Source organism: Zootoca vivipara, chromosome 2 (assembly GCF_965207765.1).
Source record: "Zootoca vivipara chromosome 2, rZooViv2.hap1.1, whole genome shotgun sequence".
Classification (NCBI taxonomy): Eukaryota; Metazoa; Chordata; class Lepidosauria; order Squamata; family Lacertidae; genus Zootoca; species Zootoca vivipara.
In genome coordinates this window covers 96,180,370-96,204,460 of record NC_142584.1, presented here as the reverse complement: position 1 = coordinate 96,204,460, position 24,091 = coordinate 96,180,370, and the positions used below count along the sequence as shown (strand labels likewise).

General features: G+C 43.5%; 1 protein-coding gene across 1 annotated transcript in view; it reads right to left on the bottom strand.

The window, feature by feature from the left end:
- The window catches only part of SUCLG2 (succinate-CoA ligase GDP-forming subunit beta), a 216,954-nt gene that overhangs the window by 69,796 nt on the left and 123,067 nt on the right, over nucleotides 1-24,091 (bottom strand). The window contains exons 5-8 of the mRNA XM_035106696.3: nucleotides 21,782-21,934; nucleotides 17,918-18,007; nucleotides 9,822-9,918; nucleotides 3,404-3,565 (exon numbers count right to left, since the gene is read on the bottom strand). Coding sequence (XP_034962587.1) covers nucleotides 3,404-3,565; nucleotides 9,822-9,918; nucleotides 17,918-18,007; nucleotides 21,782-21,934 — 502 coding nt within the window. The remainder of the gene's footprint in view (nucleotides 1-3,403; nucleotides 3,566-9,821; nucleotides 9,919-17,917; nucleotides 18,008-21,781; nucleotides 21,935-24,091) is intronic.

Here is a 24,091-nt window from a genome sequence, read left to right as displayed (position 1 = left end):
AAAGCTCTAACCACCACACCACACTGACTCTCTGGGATGTGATTTAAATCATACAGATCATCACCAAGCCTTAAATTCAAGTGGTTCAGGTGCCTATCAGTTTGAAAGCAAAATGGAACAACCCAAATTAAAGAAGTGGTTTCAACATACTTGAAGGACTCCTTACCATATCTTAAGTAAATACATTTGTAAATTAAAGGGTGCTTCCCCCCCTTTTTTTCTTTTTAAAGTGGGCCTTCCAGGACAGCAACACAACGAGAAAATAAATGCAAGATTGCACTGTCTGAAAAGGGAAGTTCTGGGTTTGCTAGGAATTCTATAAACGAAGTCCTTTCTATCTTGCTACCATTTGATTGTGGAGGGCAGGACAAACCTCTGCCACGATCACAGCTTTGCTAAAATACAGGATTTCTTCATTTTATGTCTGCGAAGGTCGCCATGTATGTGTCTGGCCATGCACCCCTGACTATAAATCTGATTATTATTATTGCTTGGAAATTAAACAAAGGGTCTGCTGGTTTCTCTTTAAGGTTTCCAGACTCAAAAGAGAGCAGGGCAATTAAAGGCACAGAAGTCCTGTCCTCTATTGAGTCTGGCAACCCTACCAGTGGGCCTGTTTGCTGTTGACTCTCCAACTACCATTCTCTGAGTGGTGATTTGCAGAGTCCTGGACTTTGGCTTCATGGTTGAACTCCAGCTGCACCACTAGGTTCAAGGCCCAAAGTAGTATGGTGGGGTGGGGGGGGGGAAATGGGGTGCTAAGAAGTCCAAAACAGTGGCACAAGGTTCCTTTTCCAGGCTGGCTGAAGAGGAACAGTCCCTTCTAGAGTCAGGAGATATACTGCAACGTTTTGTTGCAGGCTCCCCACTGGTTTTGTATAAAGAGAGGAACCCTGACAGATGCTAGGAAGAAAACAGAAAGCAAACCTTGCTTGGGGACTGCATGTGACTTGCAGGCTAAAGTATGCCCATTCATAGGGTAATTTTAATAGATTAGTACTTAATAAATGAGGCATAATTTTAATTGTGCATAATACAATGATGTTTTCACAGTTTTATGTTCTGAACTTGCATATACTTTCCCAGGGAATTAGGAGCAAAAACCATGTTCTGAAACCAGCAGAAACCCCACGAAACGTCTCCTTCACTTACCACTGATCCCTTAATTCCCCTGGCAGTTTTATGGACCATGTCTAATTTCATTAACCTTGGCATAAAGCTAACATCCTGTTGGAAAATATTTAAAAACTCAGTTCTTCTTTTAACCAAACTCCCACTGGATATTCTTTTGATGACAATGCTTTAGATTTTATCTTCTTTTTTAATGGTTGACACCTCTGCTATGTTAAATGTTGCCTGTGTTGCAAATACATTAACTCATCTGGGTAAGAGAGAAGAAAATGCTTTGGCACGTTAAAATGATTGCTTCTTTACAAAGTAAGCTTTTTTTTAAAAAAAAATCCTTGAACAGGAGCCTACAATCCGGATGGGATGTTTTAGGCATATAGTTTGATTGTGCTATTGGTTTAATGAGCTACAAATCCTTTTAAAAATGTTAATTCCAGTTAGATTAAGACCTCAGTACCAAAGCTACAAATTTGTTCTACCACAATCTCTGAATCTCGCAATTGAGCATGGAGAGAAATCAACGTGCCATAAACTGTGAGGAGCAAAAAGCTACTTCTCTACATTTTTTTTAAAAAATTCCCATGAAGGCTTTAAAAAGTGTAAATTGGTACAGTGGTGCCTCGACTTACAAATTTAATCCGTTCCGAAGGCACCTTCGTAGGTCGAAAAAATTGTAAGTCGAAAAGCGCCATTGGAAACACGATTTCCCATAGGAATGCATTGGAAAGGGAAAAATGCGTAAGTTGAAGCAACCCCATCTAAAAATTCGCAAATCGAAAAAACCCTATCTAAAACCGCCGCGGTTTCCGTTCGGATGTCGAGAAATTCGTAAGCGTGCGGCCATTTGCCCCATTCCTAAGTCGAAAATTTTGGTTGCCGAGTCGTTCGTAAGTCGAGGTACCGCTGTATATCTATGGTAGCTTTTGTTACGTAAATGGCGCCACGGACCCCCTGGGTGAACAGACCACCAATTTGGGAACCACAGATCTAGAGGCTTATCTACCCCCACCACCAAATTGCTAATAGCAGCTTGGGGGAGAGAGGCAATTTAGATTGGGGAAAATGCATGGGAGGAGCCAGCTAAAGTCCACTCCCCATTCCCCTGATCCATTAATAGTCCCATATGGCTGTGTCAATGTTTGAAAAAGTGAAAGATTCTGATCACGGATTGCTTGAGTGACATCTAGTTGAGGTCTCAGCTATTCTAAAATCTTGCCCGGGTGGTGGGTGCGGAGCCTGGACTGGCATCCACCAGAACATAATGACTTGCTCCAGTGGATAGGTCTATGCATGTGCAGAAGAGCATGAACCATTAAAAAGGCCCCATTCATTGTCTGTAGCACATTTTCTTCTATGGCTTTCCATACCGGAAGCAATACAGAAAACACCGAATCTAAATTCAAATGATAGTTCTGGGTATGCAGTCAAAACATTCTGCCCAGATTCCTTGGGGCAGCAATTACTTTTTCTTCCGTTATTTAGAGTTCATTTCTATTCAAATGTTGACAACTTTTTGGATACATGGCTGACAATTCCAGTACTGTAATGCAGTTGTGGAGTAAGTAAAACACCCACCCACCATCATTTGGCATCTTTGATGTTCACAGAGTGCGCATATGCCAAGGATAATGACTGCATGCAGCTTAAATGTGAAGAACAGCGCTCTGCTGCACATTTTTAATGTTACTAAATGGCCATGTTTGGACGATCATATCGCAGCTTAATTAGCCAATCTATGAATGAGCCGTTGAATTCAACCTTTGAGCTGGCAAACAAACCAGGAAGTCTTCAGTTAACTATAGTTTCCTGTTTCGTCCAACCTGGGAGACTACGGTGAACAGCTTCAGAACAAGCCAGGATATTAAGTCAACTTCAACATCTGAAGCTCTTAACCATAGTTTCCTGGGAAAGCCAAGTTTACTGCAAACTTTCTATTTTGTTCTGAACCATGGGATGTAGATGCAGCCGTGAGGCTCATTCATACCATGGCTCATTAAGCTGAGATACGATTATTTGAATGCAGCCTCCATGGTTGTTAATGGTTATGTCAAACACATGGCTGGGAATCCAAAAGACAACTTTAGTTATCATCAAAGACCTGCATGCATGGCAGAACTGTTGACCGGTTTTCATTGGACTGCATACCTCCATGTCCTATTGCATGCTGGTTTTGAAACTCCCCCGGTTTCCAAATTATCCCCCCCCCCAATCTTTTAACACATAAGGTTTTTGAATTGAAGCGAGAAACTTATAGTATGAATGCATTTTTGCTTACCGAAACAGGCAATGTTTCCATCCAGGCCTATGTACTTCAAGTCATATTGGGCAGCTTCGTTTTCTATAGGCTCATTCTCAGATTTGTCATCCATGGCAAATATCTCTTTTTGCCTGAACTCAGCATTGTCATCAAAGTTTATCTTGGCATCAAAGCACACGACTGAATGAAAGGGAAAATGAAATCAATACATCAGAGCTATTGAGTGGTTAGTTCTAAATCTAAAATGGAGTTGCATAATTTTCAAGCACCACACTTTTCAGTATTGAGAGTGCACAGTCCTGATCTCTGCAAAATCAATGCCCCCCCCCCTTGAAGGAATAATACAGAAGCAGGCCTCAGGGACTTAGAACAGCAGACATCAAAACTCAATTTGCCATAGGCCTACCAGGTGTCAAGAGTCTTAAACTAAGATGTGGAACGCCAGCATGGCGAAAACACACAATGAAAGTGAGGGCAGAAAATGGACACTCAACAGAGCAGTCTCCCATAAATGTTCTCAACAGACTGACGTAACAAAGTTCAGCAGCATGCGTTTAATTACAAATCTGTAACTGCTGTAGCTCTTACGCGTTATGTTAATAAAGCCTTTAAGCGATTGTTTTAATATATCCTGCACAGACAGGCAAATAAACACAGTCAGAGAAAAACAGGAGGATAAATTAGGGAGGAGGAGAACCACATATGCCTTCAGCTTTTTTTGGAGGAAAGGTGGGATATAAACAGATCTAAAAAAAGAGAGGAAATGCAACCTAAAATCAAACAGAAGTAATCAAACAAAAAAGCAGCTAAATATAAACAAGTTGCAATTTTAGAAGCAGATCACGCACACAAAGAGCCATGCGATTGCACTCTCCTTCCCGCTTCCGGCTCCAACCTTAACCAGGGTTTGCTCCTAACCGAGCTATGAAACCCTGATCCATGCCTGCACCGCCAGCAGGACTTTCCTGGCACACCTTTCTAACGTCACCATGGAAATCTCATTTCTGCAGAACTTTCACCATTAACAAGAGCAACATTGCAAAAACAGCAGGGAAACAAGCCCACCTATTAATATTTATAAAACATTTTCTGCCGTCAAAAGAATATTGTTACATACATGATAGATTATACAAATGCACTTTTTCCTTCTTCTGAACAAATTTCATAGAGAGCCCCGACACTTATATACTTGGAGTGCTTCCCCTCTGCTTTTGCTATTGACATGAAGCTGTCAGAGATGCGTGAATTCAACAAGGGGCAAGGAGAATGCTGGCAGTCCTTGGGGCCAGCTAGGACAGACATTTTAATCTCCGATTTAAGCAAGAACTGCAACAACACTTGCAGAGTTCTTCACAGTTCCTGTTCACCTACTCTAGAATGTACCTGCTTATACCCTGGTCCACCTGCAATATATATTTAAAGCAGCAGGGTTAGTGTCGGGAGACTCCTTACAGGGACCCTCCCCCAGTTATCCTGACCAGCACTTCGCCCAGGGACAGCGCTAGCAGAGGGTCAGGAGAAGGGAATTAGGAATGGAGCTGAGTGAAGTGGAGAGGAGAGGGGGCTCTCAGACGTGTCAGAGCCTAGGCACCGACACAGCTGGCCAGAGGAGGAAGGACAGCGCAGCGAGGTGTCGGAGCCTCTGCAACGCTCCAGCCAAAGGACGGGAGAAGGAATGCAGCCCCTTCTTGCACCCGAATTGAGGCATGCGCCCACACGCAGGGCTAGGGGGAGGCGCTTTGGGGTGCCCAGGCTTTTATGCTGGTCCAAGATGCGACGTAAGCCATTGCCGGGTTCTGAATCGGACTACGCAGTCATGTTTTCTGATATCTCTGCACTGTAAATAATATGCACAATAAAGCTCTTAAAGACAGAGCGGACTGCAGCATCTTTACTCGAGAGTAGCCACAACAATCCCCTGACAGTTAGGGTTATGGCTTCGCCCAAAGAATCCAGGGGGTGAGGGGATACATGTGGGCAGTGGCCACATTTATAGTACCATGACACCACTTTAAATAGGCATGGCTCCCCTGCCACAATATTATGGGAGTTGTAGATTGTTAAGGGTGCTAATATTTGTTAAAGGGTAAAGGGGCCCCTGACCACCAGGTCCAGTCGTGTCCGATTCTGGGGTTGCGGCGCTCATCTCGCTCTATAGGCCGAGGGAGCCGGCGTTTGTCCACAGACAGCTTCCGGGTGCTCACCTCATTGCAGGGATTCGAACCGCTGACCTTCTGATCAGCAAGCCCTAGACTCTGTGGTTTAACCCACAGCGCCACCTGCATCCCTTCGCTAAGATTTGTTAGGATTTGTTAGATTTGTCTCAGGGAACTCTGGCAACTGTTGCTCTGTGAAGGGAGAAGGGGTCTCTTAATAGGTCTTGGCACTCTTAACAAACTACTATTCCCAAGAGTCTTTGGAGGAAGTGACCGTTGTTTAAAGTGGTATGATACTGCCTTAAATACATAGTGCAGATGGGGCCTAAGGTGAAGTTCTCCTATTTCACCAACAGTTATTTTTGCATTCTTTGAAGACTACCAATTTCTTTTCAATGGAAAATATATATTAATTTAATCCAGGTTTTCATAAGGGGGGGGCAGGAGGAGATACAAGAGGTAAACAAATTGCCTACTTGCTCCAAAGCAGCAGAACATTCTAATCCTATTCGTAACCACACTCATAGATTGAACGTGGATATACATTTGGATGCAAAACACCCAATGCCATTCCCAATATTAAAGCAGGATATTTATATGGGCTTCTGTCATCAGTCTTGAAATCACAGAACCGTAGAATTGGAAAGGACCCAAGGGTCATCTTGTCCAACCCTCTGCAATGCAGGAATCTCAGCTAAAGCATCCATGACAGATGGCCATCCAACCTCTGCTTAAAAACCTCCAAGGAAGGAGAGTCCACAACTGTTCCACTGTTGAACAGCTCTTGCTGCCAGGAAGTTTTCCCGTATGTTCAGTCAGAATCTCCTTTCTTGTAACTAATGTAAACGAAGATCACTATCCTAGGTTCCTGGTGACATGTTACATAACAATTGCAAACTACTGTATCCAGATTGAGGCCAGGATCACGGCATACAATAAACCCACCACTATCTACTGCATCGGCTTCCATTGAAAGGAATGGGAAATGTCTAGTAGTGTAAGCATGGGACTGAAATCTCACTTGGTTGTATGGCTAATAATTTCCATAGATGTCGATGGGGCTGCTCACATTTAACTGATGGGGATCCGCTCTCAGACATGGGGAGAATTTCCTGATTATAACGCTGGCACTTCTGTTCTGTTGTCTAATGTTCCTCTCACACTGCAGTACCTGTTGTGTTACGGAGATGTGACTTTTCATGCCAGTGATTAAAATGTCACTTAACAACATGGCTTCTCCCCCACCCTTTGTGCACATTCATGATTCTGTCCCCCAGTGAAAATGGTAGGAAAGTATAGTGTGCTGTGCTGGGATCCTGCCCCAAATGTTGTCATTTTACTCCCATAATTTCCTGGGTTAAGGGAGCTGCAAATGGATTTTTTTTCTGAAATCAGGTTGCATGGAAATGAGTGCTAAACGTGTGGCATATTCCATTAGTTTTCCAGAAGTGTCTTTTACATTACGTGTAAGCTCAAATACAATGCAGAAATCAACAGTGAGGAAAACATCAGGGAAATGGAATAAACTGCTGTGTGGCTGCAGCCCTAATCTGCATGCAGTTTGGATAGCTCAAAACACCTAGAATCCAGCTAGAAAGTGTAATACAATAATTTACAAATAATACATCTTTCTTTTCCATTTTTTTTAAAATCTGGTTTCTTTTACTGTTCTGTTCGTAGTGCCACAAATCTATTCAAAATGCCGCAGGGAATTTCTTAGAGGCGAGGGGGAGAGCAGCAGCTCCTGCCACAGAGGCAGCATTTGTAAATTCTGATCATTAATCATCTCCCCCAATAATTCAGTTTAATTTGACTATTGTGTGTTACGGTCATAAAACAAACACACACTTGATCATGACTGTAATTCAATCTCTGAATTATTGCCATGTGTTACTATAAATGAATTATTTTTATGATGTTTCGCCATTTTTATATAAAAAAGTCACTTTACTATATTTCATTTTGTGTGTCCAAAGGAACACGATCTTGAGGCAAAGGGAAAATGTATCTTTCCTGCATCACCGAAGATCTGTGGCTTGTAAGAGAGCCATTAAGTAACCAGATATTTTCACTCTAGGACTCAAAACATTCTGTTTTATTCACTAATGTGGCAAGTCCCTTACTGGGTTTATCTGTTAGATACAAATTACAGCACAAGATTATGCTATTTGCTTATAACAGTGTGGACTAAAACTGATGGCAACTTGCTGCATTTTTATAACCAAGACGTAGGAAAAAATATGTCAAATCAACGGGTTTCTCGTTTATTTGGGTTTCTTTATGCACAGTTATATTTCTTTCTCCATTAGTGGATCGGATCTATGGTTCACATCCACCAGGAAGAAAGGGTTCGGGCTTTGTGGGCCTGATTCTGTGGAACTCCCATTTGCAGTCAGATACGCCCTTCCCTGCTGAATTTCAGGTGTTGGGCAAAGATCTTTCCATTTCAGCAGGCATTTTATGAAATTCCATGAGCAGGCATAATACAACTTATGTTTTTTACTTGTGGGTTTTGTTTTAAACGCTGAATTATTTTGATTGGTGGGTATCTTTATTGAGGGTGGTATACACTGCTTTTGTGACTATCTATGGTGCAAATCTTTCCCAGAAATATTAGAAGTAAAATAGAATAAAAACAAGGTTGTTCACCCTAAAAGCACCGCACTATTTAGACTTCAATCTAGTCCACATGTTTCTTGGGATTTGGACAGTCTTGGGATACTGTCTGTCTGCCAAGAAATAAATAAACTACTGCAATTTTGCATTGCCTCTCATCCCTGAACATTCCTTATGACACAAATGAATCAATACAAGTTTCACTCACATATTGTATCAGAAATGGGGAAAATAATCAAATAAAGCAACAACAGGGTGGAAAATCCATGGAAAATGAGATTTTGACTGCTTGAAATGTGACAGTAGCTATGCTGGAAGCTGTTACGAGAAGAGTTGTATATATAAGCCTCCCATAAATAAACATCTGTTAAGGGAGATAAAGATCCTGTCGAGAGTCTAATTGGTCTTTAACTCAATGCTGTGTTAGCCAGGCGAGGTGCAGGCCTAAAGTGAGTTTCAAGCTATGGCTATGAAGGCAATTCTGTTTATAATTAGCCACTGCCCTAGCCACGAGCGTGCATGTATTTAGGGTGCTCACATGCAGCAAGAGAAGAAAGGACGTGCTCAGGGTGGTCCTGTCAGGATCGGGCATGCTCAAACTCATGAGGCAGAAGCAGAACTCAGGGTGGTAGTGGGGGTTTATGATAACCAAGGATGGAGGCTCTCCCCCTTTTGCCTCTCCCAGGGAGTGTAGAGCTTCATTTAGGGTCAAGGAGGGTATTGAACTGGAAGGACAGATCCTGAAGCTTAGGCTCCAATACTTTGGCCACCTCATGAGAAGAGAAGACTCCCTGGAAAAGACCCTGATGTTGGGAAAGATGGAGGGCACAAGGAGAAGGGGGCGACAGAGGACGAGATGGTTGGACAGTGTTCTCGAAGCTACCAACATGATTCTGACCAAACTGCGGGAGGCAGTGGAAGACAGGAGTGCCATGCGTGCTCTGGTCCATGGGGTCACGAAGAGTCGGACACGACTAAACGACTAAACAACAACAGGGTATTGAACATCTGCTGAGCTGGAGGCAGCAGAGGCTGAGCAACAGTCAAAAGGGAAGGACAGAGAATTGTTGTCAAGGACCAGGTGACACTCTCCATAGATGGGAACAGACTCCCTCTCCCAGAGTGTGCATTTATAACCTCAGCGGTCTTGCACGGCAAGAGAGCCATGCAAATAAGCACACCGGACCTGGCTTTTAAAGGCTTAGTGGGATGGGTGTGGAAATTTGTTGGGGCATCTTGGTTGCCCCTGCTCAGTTCCGAACTTCTTTGCCTGGTTCTTGAACTCCTGACACCTACTGCCAAGTCGGCTGCTTCATTACTTATGTGAATGAAGATCTCTGTAAGAGCCCCTGTCGTCGTGTTTTGGGCAGGCGTCAGGACTTGCTCATGCAAAGAAACATGCAAACAGGACTAGAGTTTAGCATTGGTGAGGGCAGAATCATACATCACAGTCAAACCTTGGGAAGAAGGTGGGGATTTTGAATGTGACAGTGGTGGAAAAGAGGCAGATGGTGTGCCCATGGCACATTTCTTAGAAAATTAGGAAGGTTATGTTGGCACAGGGATGTAGTACTGAACTCCCATGCATGTGAGTTCATCTAGAAATTCCTATTTCTCTGTTAGATCAATGTGCTTTTTAAAATCTTTCTTCTTCTCTTCCGTACCTTGTCCTTCTGGAGTTTCGCCAAAGGGATTCACTTCAACTTGAGTGGCATCAATTTTCAGGAAAAGGTTGTACAGCTTCTTAATTTGATCGGCAGCCTAAAGTTGAAAAAGTGGTGCATAATTACACAAAAGGAAACCAGCGGAGGCAGGCAGAGAATTATCCTGAATTAAGACGCTAAAGATGTTTGTATTTTCTGCATCAGTGTAAAAGCAGCTACAAAAACGTTAATGACATAATAGCATTCCTTTATGAAACACTAATGCTATCTATTGCTTTTAAATCAGTGGCCGATTATTTTAGCCAGGGGGAAATGGAATGCTGATTTGAAACATTGTCAAACATTAGAGGCTCACTCTTCGCAGGGCACTAAATAGAACTTTGTAGTTAAAAAAAGAAGAAGAGTGGTGTCATTAATTCAAACAAACTTAATTTAAGCAAAATGAACCAAGTTTGAGAGTTGATAATGAATACATTATGCTGATATTGAAGTTAAAGTGATTACCTTAATGAGGCTAAATTCAGAAACTGTGAAGCAATATGCAGCTGACAAATGCAGATTAGTTGCTGAATTTGTTTGGAAAATGTATAAACCCTCCCTTCCAGCATCAAAATGCAACTCTGACAGAAGAAACAATTGTTGAAAAATTGGCTTATTTGCTCTCTAAACTCAGCTCTTATCTGTTTTCTTGTAAGCAGCATTGGCACATGATCAGAACTAACTAAATAACTGCTGCATATTCCTTAAATGTAATTGTAAAAAAGCAAATAGGGAAGCCACTATTTGGAAACAGCACTAACTTTATGATCTGCTGAGCCTTTTATAACTCCCCCCCCCCGCAACCTTCCTTGCAATGAACTACAATTCATTCAGTGTTCTACTTTGATAACTATATTAGAGGAGGGCAGCTCAACTGTTTGTGCCCACGTTTTGTTCTCTGGGAACTTTATCCTCCAATATCTCCCCACCCCATCATCATATCCTAATATTTTCAAATCCTTTGAGTATCTCAGGGATGTGGACCTTCTACGCGTTGTTCAGCTCCCATAATCTCCAGGCAACGTGTCCAATTGTCAGGGTTGATGGTAGCTGTAGTCCAGGGGTCCCCAGACTTACCGGGCTTTGGGCCGGTTCCCACCGCGCCGATCTTACTGGCGCGGCAGCGCGCTTCCAAGTCGGAAAAAGCGCCGGAAATCGTTTGTGTGCATGCGTATGGGCCTCCCCCGACCCGGAAGTGCACCAGAAATGACCTCTTCTGGGTCGGGAGAGGCCCATACGCATGTGCACAAAGGATTTTTGGCGCTTTTTTCCAACCTGGAAGAGCGCCGCCACGCTGCACGCTGTAAGAGCGGGCGGTGGCGGCGAGGGTCGCCGCGGGCCGGATTGTGAGGCCAATTGGGACGCATCCGGCCCCCGGGCCGTAGTTTGGGGCCCCTGCTGTAGTCCAACAACATTTGGAGAACCACAAGTTCCTTGTTCTTGGAGAAAGTGATCTGGCTACCCCAGTGATCCTCAAACTTTCTGCTTTCAGGAAAAAAAACCCTTGCACAGTCCCTTCCCTGCTCAGGAACTCCCATGCATATTAGAAGATTCTGGGGAAAGTTTTGTGTTGCTGATTCAGTATTATTTCACATGTGTGACCTAGAGGATGCCACACGATCTCCTGTGGCTGTGTGAAGGGGGAACAGGGGGAACATTAAAAGCCTCCCTGAACAGGGCTGCCTTCAGATGTCTTCTAAAAGTCTGGTAGTTGTTTTCTTCTTTGACATCTGTTGGGAGGGCGTTCCACAGGGCAGGCGCCACCACCGAGAAGGCCCTCTGCCTAGTTCCCTGCAACTTGGCTTCTCACAATGAGGGAACCGCCAGAAGGCCCTTGGTGCTGGACCTCAGTGTCCGGGCAGAATGATGGAGGTGGAGACGCTCCTTCAGGTATACTGGACCGAGGCCATTTAGGGCTTTAAAGGTCAGCACCAACACTTTGAATTGTGCTTGGAAACGTACTGTTTCCAAAAAGTTTTGGAACCATTGGTTTAGCCTGCAATCTCTGAAGTGAGAACCTTTGTTCTGCTTTATGCATTCTGAAAAGCTCCAGAAGGACACAATATGCAAACCACTAAGTTTGTTAATTTTTTTAAATAAAAAAAATCAAAATTAAAAGATAAACATCCCACAAGAAGTTGGACTGATACAGTCCTCACTCAACAGCAATTGATTATCTCTCCCCCCCCCCCATTGAACAAAGGGATACGATCAAACATCTCCTAGAAGAACAAAAACCCAAAATAGGATGGAAGCAGAAATAGCAACACTCTTGCCACAGATGACTGAAATAATTTAGTAAGGTCTACCTTGGCTTTCTAGCACTAAGGCACTATGGTGAGGACAAGCTAGCGCTGGAACTCTGAGCATTAGTTAGATGGATTCCAGCACTCATTTATAACGTGTTGTTGTTTAGTTGTTTAGTTGTGTCCAACTCTTCGCGACCCCATGGACCAGAGCACACCAGGCACTCCTGTCTTGCACTGCCTCCCGCAGTTTGGTCACACTCATGTTGGTAGCATCGAGAACACTGCCAGTCATCTCGTCCTCTGTTGTCCCCTTCTCCTAGTGCCCCCAATCTTTCCCAACATCAGGGTCTTTTCCAGGGAGCCTTCTCTTCTCATGAGGTGGCCAAAGTCTTGGAGCCTCAGCTTCACGATCTGTCCTTCCAGTGAACACTCAATGTTGATTTCCTTAAGAATGGAAAGGTTTGATCTTCTTGCAGTCCATGGGACTCTCAAGAGTTTCCTCCAACACCATTCTTCAGCGATCAGCCTTCTTTATGTTTCAGCTCTCACTTCCATACATCACTACAGTGATACCTCACAAGACGAATGCCTCACGCAACGAAAAACTCGCAAGACGAAAGCGTTTTGCGATCTTTTTGTTGACTCGCAAGACAAAGTTTTCTATGGCCGTGCTTCGCAAGACAATTTTTTTGCCTTATTTTTTATTTTATTTTGCTTTGCTTTGCTTACATTGGAAAAGCGCGAGACGAAATTTTCGTAATACAAAACGACTTGCGGAACGAATTAATTTCGTCTTGCGAGGCACCACTGTACTGGGGAAACCATAGCTTTAACTATATGGACCTTTATCGGCAAGGTGATGTCTCTGCACTAGACACATGCAAATAGGGCAGGCAGATGCAACTGAGTGCTTGGATCCTGTAGCTAGACAGGACATGTTTGCAAGCCTTAACAATTCACACATAATGTGACCAGGTACAAAGGAAAGGTGACAATAGGTGCACCTGCATGACTGTGAAGAAGTACAGGTCGCCTTCTATTCAGACTGCCTACATTTCCAAAAAAGACTAGGCATACTCAGATGGCATTGGAACAACTTAACCTTCAATATTGTGGTCTACAACCCGGAGCAACGAAACAGAGGCTGGTTTATCTAGCAGTTTGTTCCTCTGTATCATTATATTGGGGAATCAACAACCACAGATCAACAACCGCAAGCCTCTAAAAGAATCAGCTAGCCTCTGGTTGCCAACTCTGAGGCAAAACAGAAGTACGGACAGACTGAAGTCTGTGGCTGTCTTGGGGAAGAAAGGGGGTGTGCCCCCCATATGCCACAGCATCCCTCCAATGGTCCTACCTTGAAACAAACTGCTGACCTGGTAACAACATAGAGGAATTTGTTCATAAAATAACTGCATGGGTGCTATGAGGAATCTTAGCCCTTGGATGCTTGTCTCTAAAGCAGAGCTGGGGAATAGGTGGCCCTCCAGATGTTGCTGATCTCCTATCAGCTTGGCATGCAGAAGGTGCCAGGTTCAATCCCTAACCATTTCCAGGTAAGGCTGGAAACATGCTGCATCAATCTCTGGAAAGCCACTGCCAGTCTGAGCTAGATGAATCAGGGTCTGTCGCAGGACAAGGCAGCTTTCTAGGTTGAGAGTACTCTCTGGTAGGCCTCGTCCTCTGTTGGTGGAGCTGCTCGTTCAAAATTTATTTGATTGACTGATGGATTTCTATACCGCCCTTCATCAAAAGATCTCAGGGCGGTTCCCAAGATAAAAGCACAGATAAATATTTAAAACAGAAACAACAAAACAATAACCCCCGCTTCCCACAGACACATTTAAAAGGCCATGGAATCAGCCCAAGGCCTGGTTGAAGAGGAACATTTTCGTCTGGTGCCTAAAGATATATACTAAAGGTGCGAGATGAATCTCCCTGGTGAGAGCATTCCACAAACAGAGAGACGCTGCAGAAAAGGCTTGTTCTCGTGTTGCCACCTTCCAGACCTCAAGTGGATGGAGGAGGCAATGAGAACCGTTCTTTAAAGGCCTTCACTGATGTTCTGTGCACAAAAAGTGGCTTACATAAGTGGGAACCAGTGGCCTAGGGAGTTCTGAGGAGAGCAGAAGTTGCTGGAGACAGCACTAGATGGCTGAATGTGAATTTCCCACAGTGCCCCAGAGCAACCGTGCGATGATCAGGGGCATTTAGGGGGAATTAAAATGGCAGCTGGGTTTAGCCATGTGGTGCTGCTCAAAGCATGGAGCTGGGAGGAGAGCAGGCATCAGCAGTGGGTTCTCCCGGCTGCCCAAGGATTCCACGTGCTGAGGCCATAAGTGATTTAGTGACTACTTGTAGCTGTTCATAGTTTACTTCGTCCCAACGGTGCTTATGGTTCTCACTGACATAAGACACTTTTCTGCACAGAACACCAGTCAAGGCCTTTAAAGAATGGGTCAAATTGTAATTTGAATGAATCGCTCCACACGACCAGTACTATAAACCCCAAATGTTTTTAATCTGAAGAACAAAGAGCAGTTCCCTAACCACACATTTTATCAAATCAAATATTTACCATGTTTACAGTAAAGTTGTCCACAATAATGTTTGAAATAATTTGGATACTGTGAGGGGGAAAGGGTACAGAGAGGGCCCCCCCCATCCTGAGGAGCAGCTCCTCCACCAGCAGTAGCGTCAGCGGGGAGGGGGAAGAGTCCAGTGAGGAAAGAGGAAGGAGGAGACGGGGCTCTAGCAGCATAGGAGAGCCCCTGCTGCACGTGGGAGAGGAAGAGAGAGAGGGGGAAGAGGGGGAGAAGGAAAACATGGAAAGGAGACCCTTTCCCCCTCCGGTTCCGGAATTACGCAGGAGGAAACGCGGGAGGAGATTTGGGGTGCCCAGACTCTTATGATGGAAGAGGACGCGGAACGCGCCATTCCAGGGTTCTGGGTCAGACTGAGCGGATGTATCCTGTACAGCTCTAGCACTGTAAATAGCCTGCACTTAATAAAAGCATGAAAAGGCAAAGGTCTGGAGAGTCGTTACTCTAGAGTAGTTGCAACGCATCGCCTGTGACAGATACTAATGGAAAATGTTAGTATAAACTGAAATTTAACCCACCCTCCAAAAACAACAACAAAACAAAACACCCCACAAGGCAGTTGTCAAGCAGTATTAAGATTTGTCACAAGGACTCCACAGTATGTTAAACGGAAGAATTTCACTGTCGTACTAACTAGAATTCTTCCGGCATCTACCTACTGGGGAATATAAACGATTATGATAAGACCAAATTAAATAGACCTTTGATTGTACTGATGTAGACATTATGTTTCTATGCTCCAGTAAATCACACAGCAAAGGTTATAGCACATGGGAAGAAATGTATTAGCTGTTGTTTAGTTAAGCAGTTCATGCATTGTGCTAATAATTAAGTGCTAGAACATGCAAAGCTAGAAAGATTTAATAATAATTCTCTCTCATTAAAGATACTGCTAAATCTTCAAATGGGTGTTAATCATCTTAATGATTATGCATTTGTTAATTGCACAGTTGGGATAGAAATTAATTAGAAGTGGTGTATTAAAAATTCAAAGGTTTTACAAAAGTGGCATTTTGATGATAGGGGAAATTCTGTGCAAAACCCCTCACAAAAAAACAATTTATCATCCTTCTCTTCCCAGAGCAGTAAAATAAAGATTAAGCTAGTTGCAAAACAGGCCTGGTGGCTTGCATTTTCATGCTCCCATTTTGGAACATTAATGATAAATTTTAAGAGGGAAATGCATGCTGAGAATCTACCATCTACAAAATGGCAAGCTTTTGCTTTTCAATAATAAGCTGAAAAAATTGCAGGAAAAAAATTCTGTAGAAAAATTGCAGAAGAGAGCTGTGTTGGATGGTAGTCGCAAAAAGATCAACACTGCATTCCAGAGCCATTTCAATCAACAGGCATTTTCACATTTTTCAGGATTGGCTACCCTGGAAGGGATGGCTGGGGACATTTCTCTTAAGCATCTAGTGAAAGAATTAAGTGCTACCTGTTTATATTTGCATTGTATTTGTTATTTTATGGTTTGCTGCACTGGGCTCCTTAGGGAGGAAGGGCAGAGTAGAATTGAAATTAAAATAATTAATTAATATACAGTCGTACCTCAGAAGTCGAACGGAATCCGTTCTGGAAGTCCGTTCCACTTCCAACGTTCGGAAACCAAAGCGCAGCTTCTGATTGGCTGCAGGAAGCTCCTGCAGCCAATCGGAAGCCGTGTAAGCCGCATCAGATGTTCTGGTTCCAAAGAACGTTCACAAAGCAGAACAATCACTTCCAGGTCTGCGGCGTTCCGGGGCCAAAATGTTTGACTCGCAAGGCTTCAGGATCCAAGGTACAACTGTATTTGATATAATATAAGTCTCTATTGTTATGCAGAGTAAGAAATGGACAGTTTGTATACCATGGATGCATGTAATCTTGTACACTCTACATACAGCCATTGGGGTACCTCTTGGCATTGTCCTCATCACAAAACTGCACCCAGGAGCAGGGATTTGCAAACAATTACAAATTGTGGACATTCCTGTGTACTGGAGAAAGTACAGCACCATCCCTCCAGCTACATATGGGCCACTGATGCTGTTTCTTAGTCATGGGACGTGATGGAATTCTGGGAATGAGCTTCTGGAAAGACGGATGGGGAAGCACAATTCAAGGTAATGGCTGAAGAAAGTAGGTCATCTCCAGTAAGCAGTGAAAGGCTTATTGGGTTGGATTCAAACTTAGTCCAGCTCAGAGTATATTCATTTATTTCAACGGCTCTATGCTCAGCAAATGGGACATGGGTGGCACTGTGGGTTAAACCACAGAGTCTAGGGCTTGCCTATCAGAAGGTCGCCGGTTTGAATCCCCACAATGGAGTGAGCTCCCGTTGCTCGGTCCCAGCTCTTGCCACCCTAGCAGTTCGAAAGCATGTCAAAGTGCAAGTAGATAAATAGGTACCGCTACAGCGGGAAGGTAAACAGCGTTTCCGTGTGCTGCTCTGGTTCGTCAGAAGCGGCTTTGTCATGCTGGCCACATGATCTGGAAGCTGTACACCGGCTCCCTCGGCCAATAATGCGAGATAAGCGCTGCAACCCCAGAGTCGGTCACGACTGGACCTAATGGTCAGGGGTCCCTTTACCTTTATGCTCAGCAAGCCTACACCTAGATCCTACCTATTTGTTATCCCAAACCAAGTTGGCATGCTCTGAGAATAGATTCTTGGGATGAAGCCAACCAAGTTACACTCAAGAGCTGACCCACTGAAATCAATTATTGCAACCAACTTACAGTAAGTCCATGGATTTCAAAGGACCTGCTCCGAGTATGATTTAGTTCGAACCCGTATTTTGAACACTGATTGTCTGCCATAACTCCTAAATGAGAAAGGAAACCAGAGGCAGTGGTATCTCATGGGCTCTGACGCCACCAAGGTCACTGGCACACTGGGTGCAATCCTACCTACAGTGGTACCTCTACTTACGAATAACTCTACTTACGAATGTTTCTACTTACGAATGGCGCTCCGTCCGCCATCTTGGATGCGGTTTAATAGGATTTTTTCTACTTACGATTTTTTTCTCCCAATGCATTCCTATGGGATTCGACTCACAATTTTTTTCGACTTACGAATGTGCATTCGGAACGCATTAAATTTGTAAGCAGAGGTACCACTGTATATATGAAAAGTCCCTGGAATTTCAGAGAACTACTGAGTAGAAAAGGGTCCCAGACACCTGAACGCAGTCATGGTTTTGTTCCTGGGAAAATTTACCTGCTGTTGCAGAAGTCCCTTGAATCCCAGATTTTCTGCCAGCCGTTGGGCTTGAAGATCCTTCACACCTTCAAAAATATCTATTTCCTCCTGTTGCAATAAAGTGCACAAAACAGAACTAAGATATTCAGTTTGAAAACAGATCCATAACTTCAAAAGTACCCCCCAAAATGCTTAATATATATTTGCAAGTTATTAATTAAAATGTGGCAAGTTGCCAAAAGTCTGAGACTGAGGCTATAGCAGCTGCCTATAGGGTATGTTATAATTACCATGCCAGCCAGGAAAGAGAGTCCCTCCCCAAAACTATGTAATTCTTCAGTGTGGCATGCTGACAAGACAATCTGACACCAGTTTTCACTTTTAATTACTGTACAGATGGCATCGATGAATACTTAGTCTGTTAATTTTTGTGACTGGTCCTGGCAAGGAACCACAACACTGGTGTCATTGCCCGGTAATGTTTCTCCATTTGTGTACATTTCAAATGTGCATTATGGAACTCTACGTGCATGTGCCGTTAGCTCACCAAATGTATAAAAGGGATCCTTGTTGCTAAGTGACTGTCTCATGATAAATACTTTTAAGACAGTTCTAGTTACAGGTAAGTAGCCGTGTTGGTCTGCCGTAGTCAAAACAAAATAAAAAAAGCACCTGAGAGACCAACTAGGTTTGTCATTGGTATGAGCTTTCGTGTGCATGCACACATCTTCAGATACACTGAAACAGAAGTCACCAGACCCTTATGTATAGTCAGAGGGTGGGGAGGGGTATTACTCAGAAGGGTGGTGGGAATGGGTGATTGGCTGATAGGTGTGGTAAACCTGTTGAGGACTGTTAACGATTGCAAGAGTCCCATGGACTGCAAGAAGATCAAACCTATCCATTCTTAAGGAAATCAGCCCTGAGTGCTCCCTGGAAGGACAGATCGTGAAGCTGAGGCTCCAATACTTTGGCCACCTCATGAGAAGAGAAGAATCCTTGGAAAAGACCCTGATGTTGGGAAAGATTGAGGGCACTAGGAGAAGGGGACGACAGAGGACAAGATGGTTGGACAGTGTTCTTGAAGCTACGAACATGAGTTTGACCAAACTGCGGGAGGCAGTGCAAGACAGGAGTGCCTGGCATGCTATGGTCCATGGGGTCACGAAGAGTCAGACATGACTAAACGACTAAACAACAACAACAACAACAACTGCAATTGGTCTTACAGGAAAATTACCAAACTTAAAACCATGGAGACCTGGTTTGAATAGAGACATTGGATTCTTATATCATTATACACGTTAAAGCTATTTTTAGCCATCTCACCCCTTGCTTTTTCCTGTAAGACCTATTGCAGTCGTTAACAGTCATCAACAGGTTTACCACACCTATCACTGTGAGAAGCAAAGCTACAGGGAACCAGACAGAGGGCCTTCTCGGTAGTGGCACCCGCCCTGTGGAACGCCCCCCCACCAGAGGTCAGAGAGATAAACAACTACCTGACATTTAGAAAACACCTAAAGGCAGCCCTGTTTAGGGAAGTTTTTAGTCTGTGATATTTTAATGTATTTTGATGTGTGTTGGAAGCCGCCCAGAGTGGCGGGGGAGACCCGGCCAGATGGGCGGGGTATAAATAATAAATTATTATTATTATTATTATTAGCCAATCACCCATTCCCACCACCTTTCTACGTAATACCCCCTCCCCACCCTCTCACTATATATAATGGTCTGGTGACTTCTGTTTCAGTGTACTATATCTGAAGAAGTGTGCATGCACACGAAAGCTCATACCGATGACAAACTTAGTTGGTCTCTAAGGTGCTACTGGAAGGATTTTTTTAAAAATTTTAAGACAGTAACCACTATTAGAAGGTCATAATACAACCAAGCATTCCAGTAAAGTAACATGAAATAACAACTAGCTCTAATGTGGTGGTGGTGGTGAAACGGCATTTCACAACAGCGAGTAAACCATTTGTATTGCTAAGGAGTGATAACTAGAGACACAGCGAAAGAGCATTTTTTTGCTGAGGGAGCAATAGAGGCTAATTTATAGAGGAGCAGAACCAGATAGATAGCCACTGCTGGACAATACACTTCAGACTGTAAGAGAACAATGCATGTTTGTTTGGATGCTCCCCTCATGAAATCGCCTCTATGATTGTGGAAGCCTTGACACTCCAATTTTCTTTTTCCTCAGAGGTAAGTCCCCTTGTGTTCAACCTAAGTGACCTTTCTCTTTAGGGCCAGTTTGGAATACCAGCAGAATCTGGTGGCAAATATTCGCTTAGAATGTGCCCCTTTAGGCTGTAGGTGGGGTGTGGAATATTAAGAGCTTTGTTTTGGTCCAGGAGGAGATGGCTTAACTGTATCTTGGGTTCAGATGACATGCTAAGCCGGAAGTTGGTTTAGCTGTCATGCTGAGCTAAAGTAAAAGTACTGGGAAGAAGCAGAGTGAGTATTAAGCTCCTCTCAGGGAGCCATCAGTTTTGCAGTCCTGGTAAGCCATCTTTTGACTTGCTATGACACTCCTCTGCCAAGAGAAGTGTCTGTGAACAATTGCAGGTCTGCAATACTTTGTTCAGAACACCGGTCCTATCTATCTAGCCGCCCAGAGTGGCTGGGGAAACTCAGCCAGATGGGCGGGGTATAAATAATTTATTATTATTATTATTATTATTATTATTATTATTATTATTATTATTATTATTATTATATCCCAGAAGCTACTCTGAGTAGCCGAAACTCTTCAAAGTCTCTGCAAACTGTAATCCTTTCAACTGGAGATACCAGAATTTCAGCCTAGGGCCATCTCCACGTGAAGCACCCTGAGCTGCGACCCCCCCAATACAACATGTGTTTGGCACATGAACAGCCCATTCTGCAATGCGCCAAAGGCACATAACTTGTATGCATGGAGACTGCGAGCTATATAATTGCAAACTCTGAAATGGCAGGGTTCTGACTATGTGGGCCACTGTGTGCATGGTCTCTGCGAGCAGCGGGTGAAGCTGTCCCCTGCACACACATCGCTGTACACACAGAGGACCTGATCTAATACCGGCAAAGAGAAAATGGATCCATTCAATCTGCATTTGAGCACTGGTATTGTAATAGTCAGATGGATTCACAGTTGAAAGACTGCAAAAGAAGTGATAGTTGTCAGGGATGTTGTAACTTAGCAACAGGGAACTTCCAGACCAGGATCTGCGCTAGATGCTCCAGTCCTCCCTATTTGACCAGCAAGGTGATTTCATCCAAGGCAAGCCATGCCCACCTTCCCCACACATGACACCATCAGCTGTACTCATTGGTGGGGATTGCAAAGAACAATGTTTTTGCTTGCATGATTTGGGTCAGGGCTGCCCACCAGCCAAACTTGGTCCGCAGGGGAATGGGAGGTAATGATGCGGATCCAATCCAGAATGCCGGCCATAGCTGACAATCTCCAACAACAGTTTCCCATTTGTACTGTAAGCTGCCCTTTGCTGTTCCCAATGAAACCAAACCAAACCAAGTTAGACCCGTTATTGTGTGCTGTATGAACCTGGCTAAAGGAACTCAACACGCCGCCCAGTTTGCTTTTTCATGATATTGGAAGAAATTTTCAAGCTGGGGTCATGGGAAGCTCCAATTTCCCATGCAAGATTTGCTGGTGCAAACAACAACAACAACAACGATGATGATGTAAAGCAGGCATCCCCAAACTTCGGCCCTCCAGATGTTTTGGACTACAGTTCCCATCTTCCCCGACCACTGGTCCTGTTAGCTAGGGATCATGGGAGTTGTAGGCCAAAACATCTGGAGGGCTGCAGTTTGGGGATGCCTGATGTAAAGATTTTTAAAAACCCAAAGTCACCAAGCTTTGAAATGTACCTTGAAGATGAGTTCCGGGCTTTTAGCTGCCACTTCTTCTATATCAACCCCACCTTGTGGGCTACCAACCAGAACAGGTCCATTGCAAGCTCGATCCATTAATATTGCAAAGTAAGTTTCTCTTGAAATGTCTAGTGCTTCTGCCACCATGACCTGCAAAGTACAATTTGGCAATGTATTATTAGCACGTCTTTGCTGGCAATATCCAACGGAGACAGTATTTCGTTAGCTGCCTTGGAGATTCAGGCTTCCGAGTGAGGAAGTGGCCATTATTCAGAGAGAACACATTGTACTGTAATAAATGTGCACTGGAGTTCGACTCACATTCTTGAATCCATCATTGATTTCTCTCATCACGGAAGAAATCAATGACTTCATTAGGACATTGGTATCATACAGTTCCTTTCCATTTCATTTTCCTCGGGATTATGGAAATAACCCACAATGGAGATGAGAGAACACGAGAGGAGAAACTACCACAAACTAAGAAGGGACATTTCCACAAGTTATTTGAAACGAATGCAGTAACAGTATACTTACCTTGGTCCTATTAGCAAGCTCTTACATCAAAGGAAATAAAAATAAGAGACAAATTTAAAAGGGCAATTTTAACTATGTCCAAAGCTGAGAGTGATGGGAGAATTAATTTACATATTCTTCTTCTTCTAGAAACCTGAATGTTACCTGTGCAAGGTAGATTAGGTTGAGAAACAGTGACTGGTCCATGGTCTCCCAGTGAGGTATTTATGGCTAAGCAGGGCTATGAATGAACCCAAAAGGCAGTGTTTTGTTGATATCCCATATATTTGTTTTTGCTATTTTCCCATTTCTGAGCATAATCTCTCCCCCCCTTCCCCCCCCACTTAACAAGGGCTTTTTCCCCAGCTGGAACTCACTGGAACTCAGTTCCAGCAATTCCCAGGTTGGCGCCATTATAAGAGAAACAAGGGAGGTGTTTGTGGTGAGTTCTGGCACTTCTTTTTCTTGAAAAATAGCACTGCATGTATCCCTCTTTTTATCTAGATTTTTTACCCCCTTCCTTCCTCCCTTCCAAAACCCAAAAAGCACACAACCATTTTGTTTAAAAAACCCCTTGGCATTTGAAGAAATGATTACTAATACAGTATGCTCTAATTTGTAGCAGTAATTCAACTACACATTTCTGAGTTACTTTGAACAGAATTCTGATTTTTTTAAAAAAGTATAATAACAACAATTATGATAATAATAATAGTGGTTTATCCATGACACTCCATATATTCTTTTGTCCCTTGCAATCTTCCTCTGCTGTGTTATCAGTGGCCACTTACGATGGCTCTGTTCTACTTCAGTATGCCTCTGAATGCTAGTTACTAGAAATCACAAGTGAGGAGAATGCTGTTGCGCTCAGTTCCTTCTTTTGGGCTTCCCATAAGTGACTGGTTGGCCACTGTGAGAAGAGGATGGTGGACAAGATGGGCAATTGGCCTGATCCAGAAGAGATCTCCTTAGGCTCTTATACAGGCTTGCGGTGGTCTCCTTCACCATACTATGCTGTTTCAATATAACTGGCCTGTGACATGCAATGCTCAGCCACCTCATAACCATCATTTCTGTATCGGTCCCTCTTACTCTGCGGTTGCGCACATTCAGGCCCTGCTCACGGGCTTCCTATACGCATCTGGTTGGCCAAGGTGAAAAACAGGAACCTGGACTTCAGAGGCCTTTGATCTGATCCATAATGCCCTTACGTTATTCTCCTAATGCTTTGAGAAGAGGTGGAAACTCGGCATTCTAATCTAAATGCCAACAGATCCCTTCCCCTCACTTGCTTTTGAAAATCAAACAGCCTTTGACTCAATATATACCGATTAAGGAATAAAGAGGGCATGAAAACGCATTTCTAGTGGCTGCCCTTCCACCTCTTAGAAATCTTGGCATCTTTCAGGAGCTCTACAAGATATATCCGTGTAGATTGGCTTTTGTGAATGCTCTTTTTACCTTGCACTATATTATTTCTGCTCCAAGCCTTCAAGATGAGGACCACTATGAATTTAAGTGAATGAATGAATGAATGAATGAATGAACGGGATCCTCTATTTAGAACCCATTACTGAGAGGTTGTGTAATATCTTCCAAGGATCAACCATGACATTGAAGTCTTTTTTTAATATAATAATCACCCAGATCTTTAATTCAAACTTTAATAAAGTTAATTCCCTTATTGCTCGGAGAAAAGGGACAGGTAGTGAGTTGTGATAAACGGAAACTGTCTTTGCAGATAACCAGGTTCTCCAAATGCCATGAGGCCGTAAGAGAATTTTATGTAAA